Source organism: Nicotiana tomentosiformis, chromosome 10 (genome assembly GCF_000390325.3).
Source record: "Nicotiana tomentosiformis chromosome 10, ASM39032v3, whole genome shotgun sequence".
In the NCBI taxonomy this organism is placed as follows: domain Eukaryota; kingdom Viridiplantae; phylum Streptophyta; class Magnoliopsida; order Solanales; family Solanaceae; genus Nicotiana; species Nicotiana tomentosiformis.
The window spans coordinates 72,917,447-72,931,033 of NC_090821.1; the positions used below are offsets into that span (position 1 = coordinate 72,917,447).

At 32.7% G+C, this 13,587-nt stretch overlaps 1 protein-coding gene and 1 long non-coding RNA gene across 2 annotated transcripts; one reads left to right on the plus strand and one right to left on the minus strand.

The window, feature by feature from the left end:
* The first annotated feature begins 437 nt into the window (after window positions 1-437).
* On the plus strand, window positions 438-1,781 carry LOC104110733 (probable carboxylesterase 6). Its single transcript, XM_009620268.4, has one exon. It carries the CDS (start codon window positions 516-518, stop codon window positions 1,569-1,571), a length of 1,056 nt encoding a protein of 351 aa, XP_009618563.1. The 5' UTR covers window positions 438-515; the 3' UTR covers window positions 1,572-1,781.
* Window positions 1,782-5,244: 3,463 nt separating this feature from the next.
* On the minus strand, window positions 5,245-6,685 carry LOC104110732 (uncharacterized). Its single transcript, XR_689531.3, has 2 exons — window positions 6,538-6,685; window positions 5,245-5,618 (listed from the first exon to the last, which is right to left on the minus strand). It is a non-coding gene; the product is annotated as an uncharacterized lncRNA (long non-coding RNA).
* Between the last annotated feature and the right edge of the window lie 6,902 nt (window positions 6,686-13,587).

The window sequence follows — 13,587 nt, forward strand, 5'->3', positions numbered from 1 at the left end:
TATGTGAAAATTTATTAAAATTATAAAAATAATAGATATGAACTCATAACTTTAAAAATATAATGAGTTCAATATTAAAAATCTTAAAATTGAACTCATTGGATTTAAATTCGATCCGCCTCTGAATACTAGTCGACTCAAGAGACAACCAAAAAAGTGTATGGGTAAAATAATGATTCATTTCCCACTTGTGAAAGGGACCAAACTGTCGTTAGGGGAACTGAGGGGGTCACATAGGGATGTGTTGCTTAAATAATGGAAGCTAATACCACTAAGCCCACCATTCTAGACTCCACGTGAAGACACGTGGCAATATCCCAATGCCCCACTTGGCATGTCAAAAGTGGACAATCCATCTTCCCTTCAATGCTAAGTAGTCTAATCTTATCTTTTTCACTTCATATATAAAGAAGTTGTCACCAACTTCAATTGTATAAACCAAAAAAAAATCACCTCAGAACACTCTTACTCTTCTCTTTGTTCTTCATTCTTGATTTTAGTATATATATTATCTCATGAGAAAAAGAAGAATGACAGTCATAACATTTGATCCAAATTTTAGCCTTCAAAAAATCAGCAAAGAAAAGTCTCAACATAGAGTTTTAGTAGAAGAAATTGAAGGGCTTATTAAAGTTTACAAAGATGGCCATGTTGAAAGACTTCCAATAGTCCCAAATGTCACTACTACATTACCTCTTGAACTTGGTGTTATCTCTAGTGATGTTATAATTGATAGTTTCACAAATATTTGGGCACGTTTATATGTCCCAAAATTATGTCAAGAAAAATCCCCTTTGTTAATTTATTTCCATGGAGGTGGATTTTGTGTTGGCTCAGTTTCTTGGATTTGTTACCATGAATTCTTAGCAAAATTGGCAGCAAATGCTAATTGTGTGATTATGTCCGTTAATTATCGATTAGCCCCCGAAAATCGTCTTCCGGCGGCTTATGATGACGGTGTTAAGACGATTATGTGGCTAAAACATAAAGTCATTAGTGGAGCTAATGAAGATTATTGGTGGTTAAGTAAGATTAATTTTTCTAGCATTTTCTTTGGAGGTGATAGTGCTGGTGGGAACATAGCCCACAATGTAGCAAAAAGGGTTTGTTCTAAAAGTCATGATTTAAAGCCATTGACCTTAAAAGGTACAATTTTAATTCAACCCTTTTTTGGAGGTGAGTCAAGGACTTATTCCGAAAAATATACGGCTCAGCCGCCGCGGTCGGCGCTCATGTTAGCGAGCGCCGATACATACTGGCGGCTCGCGTTGCCGGCAGGGGCTAACCGGGACCACCCGTGGTGTAATCCGGCAGCCAAAGAGTGTCAAAATTTGGTGGATTTAAGGGATATTCCTGGTATATTGGTATGTATATCGGAGTTGGATATTTTGAAAGACAGAAATTTGGAGTTTTGTGCTACTTTAAATAGAGATGCTGGCAATTATAGGAAGGTAGAATACTTGATGTTTAAAGGTGTAGGCCATGCATTTCAAGTATTGAACAAGTCTCAGGTTGCACAAACAAGAACTGCAGAGCTGATTGCACATATTAAGGCTTTTATCAGCAAATGATCACAGTTTAATTCCTCTATGTGTTCATAACCAAGGATTTAAATTATACCCCCTCACACTGTATTATAAATTTTATATCTGTGATTATTTTAGTTTAATCGGTTAGGTGGTAATTTTTTTATGTATATTTTTACTGGCTGCAACATGTACAAGTTATAAATCTATGTTTACTGTTGAAATTAAGTTGTTTATAATTGGCTTTAAAATGACCTAAAAATTGTAAAAATCCTTGTGCAAACATCTTCTATTATAGTAGTTAAATTCTAGAACCAAATGTATGTGTGAACTTTAACGTACGGTTAAGCTTGTTCACAGCTTGGTATACTAAGCACTCGCTATGCGCGGGATTCGGAGAAGGGCCAGACCGCAAGGGATTCGGAGAAGGGCCGGACCGCAAGGGTCTATCGTACACTTAAGCTTGTTCGACAACAAAAACTTATGTCCCGTTGTCTATAAAAAAATATATTAAAATTTTTAAAATATGCTTGTCCATAAAAATTTTGTAAGTTTTTAGAAATTTTTCGAAAATGAGTTTTTTAAAAATTAAAAAGTGATTTTGACCACTTTCTAAAATTTTCAGAAATCTGTTTTCCTCGATTACAAAACTGAATTATTTTTTCAAAATAAAATGTATGTCCAAATATAATTTCAAATTTTAAATATTATTTTTCAACTTAAGCTCTCGCTATGCGCGGGATTCGGAGAAGGGCCGGACCGCAAGGGTCTATCGTACACTTAAGCTTATTCGACAACAAAAACTTATGTCCCGTTGTCCATAAAAAAATATATTAAAAATTTTAAAATATGCTTGTCCATAAAAATTTTGTAAGTTTTTAGAAATTTTTCGAAAATGAGTTTTTTAATAATCAAAAAGTGATTTTGACCACTTTCTAAAATTTTCAGAAATCTGTTTTCCTCGATTACAAAACTGAATTATTTTTTCAAAATAAAATGTATGTCCAAATATAATTTCAAATTTTAAATATTATTTTTCAACTTAAGCTCTCGCTATGCGCGGGATTCGGAGAAGGACCGGACCGCAAGGGTCTATCGTACACTTAAGCTTGTTCGACAACAAAAACTTATGTCCCGTTGTCCATAAAAAAATATATTAAAAATTTTAAAATATGCTTGTCCATAAAAATTTTGTAAGTTTTTAGAAATTTTTCGAAAATGAGTTTTTTAAAAATCAAAAAGTGATTTTGACCACTTTCTAAAATTTTCAGAAATCTATTTTCCTCGATTACAAAACTAAATTATTTTTTCAAAATAAAATACATGTCCAAATATAATTTCAAATTTTAAATATTATTTTTCAACTTAAGCTCTCGCTATGCGCGGGATTCGGAGAAGGGCCGGACCGCAATGGTCTATCGTACACTTAAGCTTGTTCGACAACAAAAACTTATGTCCCGTTGTCCATAAAAAAATATATTAAAAATTTTAAAATATGCTTGTCCATAAAAATTTTGTAAGTTTTTAGAAATTTTTCGAAAATGAGTTTTTTAAAAATCAAAAAGTGATTTTGACCACTTTCTAAAATTTTCAGAAATCTGTTTTCCTCGATTACAAAACTAAATTATTTTTTCAAAATAAAATGCATGTCCAAATATAATTTCAAATTTTAAATATTATTTTTCAACTTAAGCTCTCGCTATGCGCGGGATTCGGAGAAGGGCCGGACCGCAAGGGTCTATCGTACACTTAAGCTTGTTCGACAACAAAAACTTATGTCCCGTTGTCCATAAAAATATATATTAAAAATTTTAAAATATGCTTGTCCATAAAAATTTTGTAAGTTTTTAGAAATTTTTCGAAAATGAGTTTTTTTAAAAATCAAAAAGTGATTTTGACCACTTTCTAAAATTTTCAGAAATCTGTTTTCCTCGATTACAAAACTGAAATATTTTTTCAAAATAAAATGCATGTCCAAATATAATTTTAAATTTTAAATATCATTTTTCAACTTAACTTCAAATACTAATTTTTTTCAAAATTACAATTTGTATGTCCATACTAATTCTTTTCTACTTTTGCTTTAATTTTGTTTTCAATCAAATAATATAATTACATTTCGGTTCCAAAAAGTTAAGTACGATTGTAAAAAAAACACTTTTCATATAAACAACACAACAAAAGTTTGACAAAATGTGGGTTATAGTGAAATGCCATAGTACACGTGTTGGCACGTGCACTTGTCCAATAGAAGTAATTAAGAGCAATTAGTTACATGTTAAAACAAAAATTATTCCCATCAATTTCAAACATCTAAAATTTTGATGGATTGACATTCTTTTTTAACTCTTGTTTACTGATTCTCTCGATAAAAACAAGTGGAGAAACGACGTTGATAAGAAGACAACAGAAAAGGCAGTTTCCGACTCTATTATTTATGGAAAAGGTAAAGTACATGAACCGAAAAACAATAATTTCCTTTCTAGAAACTTGTTCAAATAATTTAAAACTCAAATTAAGACAAAATAAGAAATATCGATGAAAAATATCCTCAACTTTATACAGTAATACAGGTCTCAGTTTCTAATTAGATATCTTCCTAAATTGGTTAAACCCCAAATTATTGAATTAATATTGAAATAAAACAAGTCAATTAGAGAGAAATGGATATTAAGTATTCATATATATAATCAATTCCAACTAACTCGGTTTGAGATTGTATTGTGTTGTTGTGAATATCTTTACCTTAAAACTAGGGGTGGTAAACTATCGGGCCGGGTCGGATATGGAACGGGTCAAAACGAGTAATAAAAAATGGATAAAATATTCGACCCGACCCATATTAATACGGATAAAAAAATAGATTAAACGATAGATAATGTGGGTAATATTATTCATGGATTCTTGAATATCATCACTTTTGGGAGATACCCCTAATTTGAGATTTTACAAATATAAAAGTTAAACTCATATCCATTGGTTACCCATTTTCTAAATGGATAATATGGTTCTTACTCATATTTGACCCATTTTTAAAAAGTTCATGATCCAACTCATTTTAAGTGTATAATATGGATGGTTAACTGTTTTCTTTTAACCATTTTGCCATCACTCCTCAAACCTAAATATATATACTCATTAAAGGAGAAATCAAAAATAAAATGAAAAATGAGCTAGATGGTAAATCTTAAAACTGAAAACAAAATAACGAACAAAGTGAAAAAGAGAACAAATTAAAAGCAAATCAAGCAATTTGGCAACAACCAGCAAAGTACCTCGATCAATGTCAGCTTCGTTAAGGTACACTATTCACTTAACAGATTCGTTTGATTACCTCTGGCTTAAAAACCAAGGATAATAAGATCTTGTGATTAACAACATTTCCTAGTTTAATTTATATTAAGAGCATAGTTATAACAGTGATGGTGCAAAAATATTTGCTCAATTAAATCACTTATTACAAGTAAATCTTTATAATAAGCATTAAAAAGGTAATCTGATAAAAATAATAACTAACCTATTATGATTAGTTAAAATAGAGAATTTTTATTTCATCAGTGCTTATAACTTAAATCGTTATCAACCCCTTAGGGTGCGACCTTTTTTTGGATCTTGTATGAACACAGGATATATATTAGGTGTATCGGGTTGCCTTTTGTCTTGTTTTATTAAACTAAAGAATTGAGTATGTATAAAAAGATGACAAAGTAGCAAGTAATTAGAGGAACAATTAATTAGCGGACATGCTTTCTGATAATGAGTGCATTGAGACTTGAACTCAACGTTTCTGTTTGCTCTCATACCATATTAAAATATATGATTATCTCGTCTAAAAAGCTAAAACTATAAGAGTATACATCTCGATTTACATATAAATATTACTTCAACAGGCCTCAGTTTAGAGTCTTCTCTCTTGTCTTGGTGCCATGCACAATATACTTTAAATTCTTAAATGACGCCATTATCGACCTTAAAGATGAAGGTCCGAGGTTGAGGTTGGCCAAAGCTACATCATCTTCGTATCTTCATCGTATTATTAGCTCCAATTTTCTTGCTCAAATGAGTGTTCCAAATGGTTTACAAGGTTGTCTCCTGAAAACAGAAAAGTAAACGAGCAACTTCTTAATTTTAAAGCTATATTAAATTCACAAGGGTTTAGTCAGAACATTATTTAAAACAAAAAATACAAGGGTCCTTAGACCTTGGTTACTGACTCAACTCACAAGCTCTAGAAAATAAAGAGAAATGAAACATCAACCTTATGAAGTAGTATAATGAAAACCAGCTAGGTTATGTAGTACAATTCTTTCTCTAGCTTTTCTTGATATCTCTAAATTCGTACGTATATACAAACAAATAAACAGATTTTGGGCAATGAAAAAGAATAAATATACACATAACAAGCATATACCGCCTTACTAACGTTTTTTTAAATAAATAAAAATTAAGAACTTTGTTCCTTTTCAAATTGTAGTTTTCATCTTTTTATATATATGACAAGCAAATTATAACTAAATATTAGCTTATTTCAAAGTGCAATCTAGATATCATTAGCCCTAAATAATAAGCCAAAAGAATAATACATGAAAAGAAATACTAACAATTATAATAACTTCAAGACAGGCTGAAAATGAAGTGACACGAAGGTTAATTTCACGTTCCTTTTACCCACGATAATACTAAAGTCACAATTAAATCATTCTTATCATATTAAATTAATTGTACTCTATTTATTATGACAGTAAAATCACAAATTTATATCTTTATCGCAAATAGCTTGTGGATTTCTAGCTATCTAAATGAATCAAAGGTTTAACAGTTAGAAACAATACAGTCAGACATCTCTATAACAGTATCCCTATATAACAACACTTCTCTATAAAAGCCAAGCTTTTTCGGAACCAATTTTCATGTTATGTTATAATATATGTTCTCTGTAACAACACTTCGCTATAACAACTAAAAAACTTTTCGAAACAAACGAAATTGTTATAGAGAGGTTTGACTGTACCAGCAAATTACTTCGGAAGGGATATTTGGCCCTTGTGTTTCTCATTACTCCATCTGATTTATTGGCTTTCAAGAAATGAGACACAATATGACTATAGAGAAGAGGCATAATTAATGGAATATCTCTCTAAGATGGCTAGCTTTCAATGGGAAATGCATTGAACTGAAGCTCTTATTTATAGTGAAATTACAAGAATGTAATGAACACATGTCAACTCAAAACTGAGTTGTAGTATTTGGTGGTTAAAGGCTTATAGGCACGAGAGCCAACTTTCTAATTCTATGTCTCAACCACCATGTGTAACAATCAAATTCTTGGGCTAGGCAAGGGTCATTAATTAAAGCTTTGCCTTGTCCATAATAATCTGAATATTATTAGTAAGAGGTCGATCTAGGATTGAAATTTTATGAATTTGAATTCAGAATTGAAATTTTATGGGTTTAAATCCAAGATTGAAATTTTATGGGTTCGAGTTCAAATTGTACTATAGCTCATTTGATATACTGGATTTAAAATCTACTACATTTGCATTTATTTGTGAATTTTTTAACACGTATACATTGAGCAAAATTCGGATACATTTTATGTTAATGATAATGTTTACCTTCTTAGTATAATCTGCCTTGGACTTGTAGGTTAGAAGTCCAAATTTGTGTTAGTCGAGATAGAAGCTAGCCTTGCACAATGCAGTTTGTTGGTAAACTAAATTGCAGTTTTTTTTGGTTTTCTTATGTACATATTGCTCTTTGGTAATAAAAATCCTTTATTTACCGCCCAAACAAAAATGATAATGCTTACCATGTTAGGTCAATTTTAGACGTAGCGCTAAGAAGATGGTAAGGTATTGGATATATAAATAAACTCTACAAAATCCTAAAACAAGTCAAATAGATTTCGAAATTTGGCAGATCAAGCAATTCAGGTAAGGTGCAAATCAAGTCAAAAGTCGTTGCATATATACAACAAATCTTCTATACAATAGTGTTTTGGCTTCAAAAGGAACATGTTTTAATTGGTAAAAGTGCTTTTTCTTTTTTAAACAAATCAAACTAAAACCAATTTTCTTATAACAAATTCGAAGAATAATCCCCCTAGCAGACGTCGACGTACATTATAGGGAGAGGGGTCATTGGCATCCAGAGATTTCGACAAATATACTAGCAAATATCTTCAAGAAATAATCAAATATTAGCAGACCCACTAAAAAGTACAAAGTGCTCTTCAGAAAAGTTATTTATTTTTAGGCTCAAACACAATATTTATAATTAAGGGTGGAAGAATTGTAATCATCGAGTAATTTTCATGGTTGATCATTTAACTTTGTGTTTATTGACGAGCGCAAAACACACACTTAAATTGTGCTTGCTAGTCAAAGATAGTATAGTATAATTATCGTATCTACGGAGATTGGATTTACACTGTATTCTCGTAGTTTGTAGCTAGATTGCTATTCAGGAGGATCAACAGTTGAGGTTTATATAATTAATAATCTAAAATCTACAACTATTGACTGATGACAATCGCAACAAAAGTAAGCAAGGGAGTTATAAAAGTAAGCAAGGGAGTTATAAATGGGAGAAAATATGGATTGATAGGATAGGTGCAAGATAATTGTTCACGATCTAACTCTATATAATTCACTTCTAATGTTCAAGTGAGTCTCTCGAATTCACTTAATTATCAGTACAATTATTTAGTAGAAACTCCTCTCTCGATTAAGTCTCAACCTCACAATATAAACCAATTTAAGCTCGGTGAAGATATGCAAGAATTCATAATTGATTGGTCTTTAGGAGAACCTCTTTCAATTATCCTCCTAACTAGGTTTAATCAAGGATTCAACTAGCCTCTTTCGGTTACTTAGAAAAATTTATGAACTCAACCAACAATATAGTGCAATATATCACAAGTTATGCCTTTTTCGATTACATGAACTAGTGAATATAGATGCAATAATTAAGTCTTCCAAAATGATTTAAATACATAAAAATAGAGTTATAATCCACAAATAACCATCAATACACCAAATCCATCAAAACCCAAATGGAACTACTCCATAGACATGGGGAAGTTCTTCACAAATGAAATAAAAGTAGAGGAAAACATAAATATAATCCAAATTCGGATCTTGAGTGAGGCAGGAAGGATGAAATCCTTGTGCTATTGCTTCTCCCCCTTCTCCTTAGCTTCTCTAGGTCTAAGGTATGTCAAAAGTCCCGGAAATGGTATTGTTTCCGTATATTTAACTATCCCCCCAATAACCCCAGACGAAAATACCTTTTTTTAGAGGAAATGGGAAGATATTCTAAGAATTTTGCACTACCGTGCCGCATTTCGCGCCGCACCATGCTGCGCGCTTGTGGACAATTCCAGAACACTTTGCGAATCATCTTATGGGCATAAATTACACAACCACATCACCCCATGCGGTGCGGCAGTGTATTTTTCATAGAGTAATTCTTTTTCCAATTCTTGACATCTGTACTTGGTACTCGACCTCCTAGCGCGATCCCAGTTTAATCCCTTGGGCTTCTACTCAGACTTCAAAGCTCCAATTAGCTCGAATTTGCTTAACAACATCTAAATAACTCGAAATCACTCCTACATGTCATAAAATACATAATATGTGCAAAACACTACTAATTACAGCTCAACATAAGTAAAGTGCAGTGAATTAGAGTGCAATAAGCGACTAAAATACGGGATTATAACCTACCATCATTTATTACCCTAAAGACACTTTTCTTTCTTTTGTTACACAAAAATCATTTTGCTATGCTCTAGTTATCACAATAATCACTTTAACTAGATTTTACAAACCATTCACTTGAAAAGTCGATTATGCCCTTGACATTATAGATGCTCCCATTTATGCAACACCTTCTATATTATATGCTATATAATATATGTAACGACCCGACTTGTCATTTTAAGAATCTATGCCCCATTCAGCTACTTAAAGTCTCGAGTAACTTCGTAATACGTATTATGACTTGCGTGTCTGGTCGCTTGATTTTTGGAAGATTCAGAATTTAAATTGAAAGAACAATTCTCATTTTTGAAATTTAAATGAAAAGAGTTGACCGGAGTTTGACTTTTGAGAAAACGACATCGGAATAAAATTTTGATAATTCCAATATATCTGTATGATAATTTCGGACTTGGACGTATGTTCAGGTCGAGTATCAGGTGGCCTAGGAGTATTTCAGCGCCTATTACTGAATGTTGGCATTTTTAAAGTTTAAAAATTTCCTAAGTTTGGGTTAAAGTGGATATTGATGTTATCGATATCCGTTTGGGATTCCAAGCTTAGGAATAGCTCTGCATTGTGATTCTGGTCTTAGGGGAGCATCCGGATATGGATTTGGATGTCTGTAGGTCATTTCTGGGTCATTTGGCGAAAGTTAAAAATTTGAAGGTTTTGGGAAAGTTTGACCGAGAGTGAACTTTTTGATATCGGTGTCGGATTCCGATTTCGGAAGTGGGAATAGGTCCGTAATGTCAATTATGACTTGTGTGCAAAATTCGAGGTCAATCGGATTTGATTTGATAGGTTTCGGCATCGAATGTAGAAGTTTGAAGTTCTAAAGTTTATAAAGCTTGAATTGGGGTGAGATTCGTGGTTTTGATGTTGTTTGATGTGATTTGAGGCCTCGAGCAGGTTCGCGTTTATTATTGGGACTGGTTGCTACGATTGGACGGGGTCCCGGGGGCCTCGGGTTTGATTCGGGGTGGTTCCAGACCAAATTTGGGTGTTTTGACGCAGTTGGTTGCTGGTTGCTAGTTCTGGTATTATTCTCCGCATTCGCGAGGAGCCTCTCGCGTTCGCGAAGAAGGAATTTGTTGTTGGGATTTTGTTCTTCGCGTTCGCAAAGAAGGAATTTTTGATGTCCGTTGTTTGACTTTGGAGGCTCATACCTCGCAATCTATAAGAAATTTAGAGATGATCCAAAAATAAAAGTTGTAGCCCTTTGTGTCTAGTTTTCATAAAGGCAACCATTCGTTATTTGGAGTTGTGTACAAAAAGTTATGATAGATATACTACAGGCTGTTTGGGAAAAGTTTGGAAATGTCTATTGCACAGGGCTGACTTTAGAAGCTTATATCTCGCAATCTATAAAAAATTGGAAGATGAGCAACAAATGAAAGTTATAGCCTTGAAGTCTAGTTTTCGGAAAGTTAAACCATTAATCATTTGGAATTCTGTACAAAGAGGTATGACCATTATACTAGAGGTTGTTTGAGAAGAGTTTGAAAATGGTTGTTGGAGAATTTGTTCATCGCGAACTCGAGAGGAGGGTCGTGAACGCGAAGAACAAACCCCTGGGTAGCAGAATAAAGTCCAAATTCATCTCATTCTTTCATTTTTGGATGAAGGAAGCTCGGGTGAGGCGAATTTTCGAGAGTTTTTCAAAAAACAATTAGGGTAAGAATTTCTAACTTAATTTTGGTTAAATTACATGAATCTATTATTGTTTTTATCACTAAATTAGTGAATTGAGTTAAAAATGGTAGAAATCCTCTACACTTTAATTTAAGATTTGAAGGGAGATACGTCATCGGAATTTGATAATTTTGGTATGGTTGAACTCGTATCGGAATAGGTCTCCGGATTTCATAAACATTTTGTCGGGTTATAAGGGGCGGGCCCTGCGCTGACTTTTTAGAATAAAATTTTTAGTTGGTGTTTTATTCTCCGGAATTATTTCTGATGAATTTTAATGAAGTTATACAATTAATTTGGATAGATTTGAGCTGTCCGAAGGTCAATTCAAGCAAGAAGGCTATTTTGGAATATCGGTCTAACTTCAAAAAGGTAAGTATCTTGCCTAACCTTGAGTGGGGGAATTACCCCTTAGGCATCGAGTCTTATGTACCATTTATGAAATGTAAAAAGCCTGTGTACGCAGGGTGACGAGTATGTACTCGGGCTTATATGTGCAAAATTGATTGGGTTAAAGTCTTAGGCATATTGTGTAGTAAATTGGATAAGTATTGGCATTTATTAAATTATCTATTTACCATGCCTCAATTCGCGTTTGTTGAATTTGTTTTTATATGACAATTTGATGTGGTTATTCCTTGTATATTTATGTGAATTCCGTGAGTTTGGTGATTTGATATTTCCTGAAAATAATTATATTATGGATTTTTTATCTGCAAATAATTAATGAAATAAGTTTAAACTGAGGTGTTATATAATTATCAAGAATTTGGATTAATGAAGGCATTGCCCTATACTGAGTATTTTTCATCTTTGTTGTTGTTTTGAGGTTTTATACACATTGTGGAGTCTTGGACTATTTGTTGTGAAATTAATTGATTTTGTAATATCTTTGGAATTGGTTGTGGTCATTGGGCAAATTGTGATATTAATTGATTTTGTTATGTTGCCGTGATAATATTCCGTGTAAATTAATTTGTTATTTGAGTTATTATTTTGAGGATATAAGGGTGGCATTTCATTGTTGATATTATGTGGGTATAAGGGTGGCATTTCACTGTTGTTATGTGTGTTGGGATATTATCTGGGCGGCGCGATAAGGATGGTTATAGGAGAGATAAGGGTGGTTATAGGAGCGATAAGGGTGGCTATTGATATTGTCAGGGCGGAGGGATAAGGGAGACTATTATAGGAGTGATAATGGTGGCTATAGGAGAGATAAAGGTGTATATTGTCAAGGATGATATATGATGATGTGGGGTTATTGCGTTGGTAATTTTTATGTGATGTTGTGATTTTTTTTTGTTTATTTTTATACCTTGTGCAATTTGTCTTGTTGTTGGTAAATTAATAATAGTCTGATCTATATTGAAATTAGGAGCATGTGGTTATTGTCAGGAGGATTATGAAATAAAATATGGGCACGAGGTGCCGTGAGTAAATAATGATGATATTGGCACGTGAACTGTCTGTGCAGTTGTGATATGAAATATGGGCACGAAGTGCCGTAAGTAAATAATGGTGATATTGGCACGTGAATTGTTTGTGCAATTATGATATGAAATGTGGGCACGAAGTGCCGTGGTTAAATGATGATGATATTTGGCACGTGAGTTGTCCGTGCGGTTGTGATAGAGAAATTGGCACGAGGTGCCGTGAAAATATGAAAGTGGGCTGAGATTATGATTTTGAAATGTGTCATAGGGTGACTTTTATGCGAAAGAGATTTATTTGAAAGTATTATATCCCGAAGATTTTTATTTGAAAAAAAAACATATAGGCGAAAGATTTATATTGGAAGTACTTGATTAATTGGTTGTACTTGTATTCATTATTTGTTGCGCAATATTTATGGTGTTCTTGTCGCCCTGCTGTATATATCACTGGTTGATTATTGTTGCCATCATTGTTATTTGTTTCCGATTATTTTTGCATACTATCGACTGTACCTCGTCACTACTCCACTGAGGTTAGTCTTGATACTTACTAGGTATCGACCGTGGTGTACTCATATTACTTTTCTGCATATTTTTGTGCAGAGCCAGATGTTGGAGATATTGAACTCGGACAAAGTTAAAGTGTGATCGCAAGGATTCAAGGTAGAGTTGTTTGGTCGTCGCAGTCCCTAGTCTTTCCATTTTATTATACTGTTAATTATTAATCAAAGAGTATTGAGTATTCGATCCTTGAGATCATTCCATGTATTCAGTTAGAGTTCGTGACTCAGTATTACCAGTCTTGGGAGGTTGTTATATTTGTAATTATTTTCGATGTTGTTTTATATATATAAACAATGGCTTGAATTGTTATTATAATATGCTTACCTAGTCTTAGAGACTAAGTGTCATCATGACGCCTATGGCGGGATTTTGGGTCGTGACAATATACTTTTACCAAAGTATTTTACTTATAATTAAAATAACTTAATATTATTTTATTTATTATTTTATAAAATATTTGTACATTTAAATTTTTTCTTAACATTAATTTTCAAGATATATAAGTAGCATTATTAAATTTGTCAGTAACATTACCGTGAACAAATCTCAAGTTCACGTTCTTAACCATGCTTAATGAAATATTTTAAATAAAAATTATAAAATCAA

Bases quoted from the DNA above. Each gene is read 5' to 3' on its own strand.
- LOC104110733 (XM_009620268.4), top strand. From the start codon at position 516: ATGAGAAAAAGAAGAATGACAGTCATAACATTTGATCCAAATTTTAGC.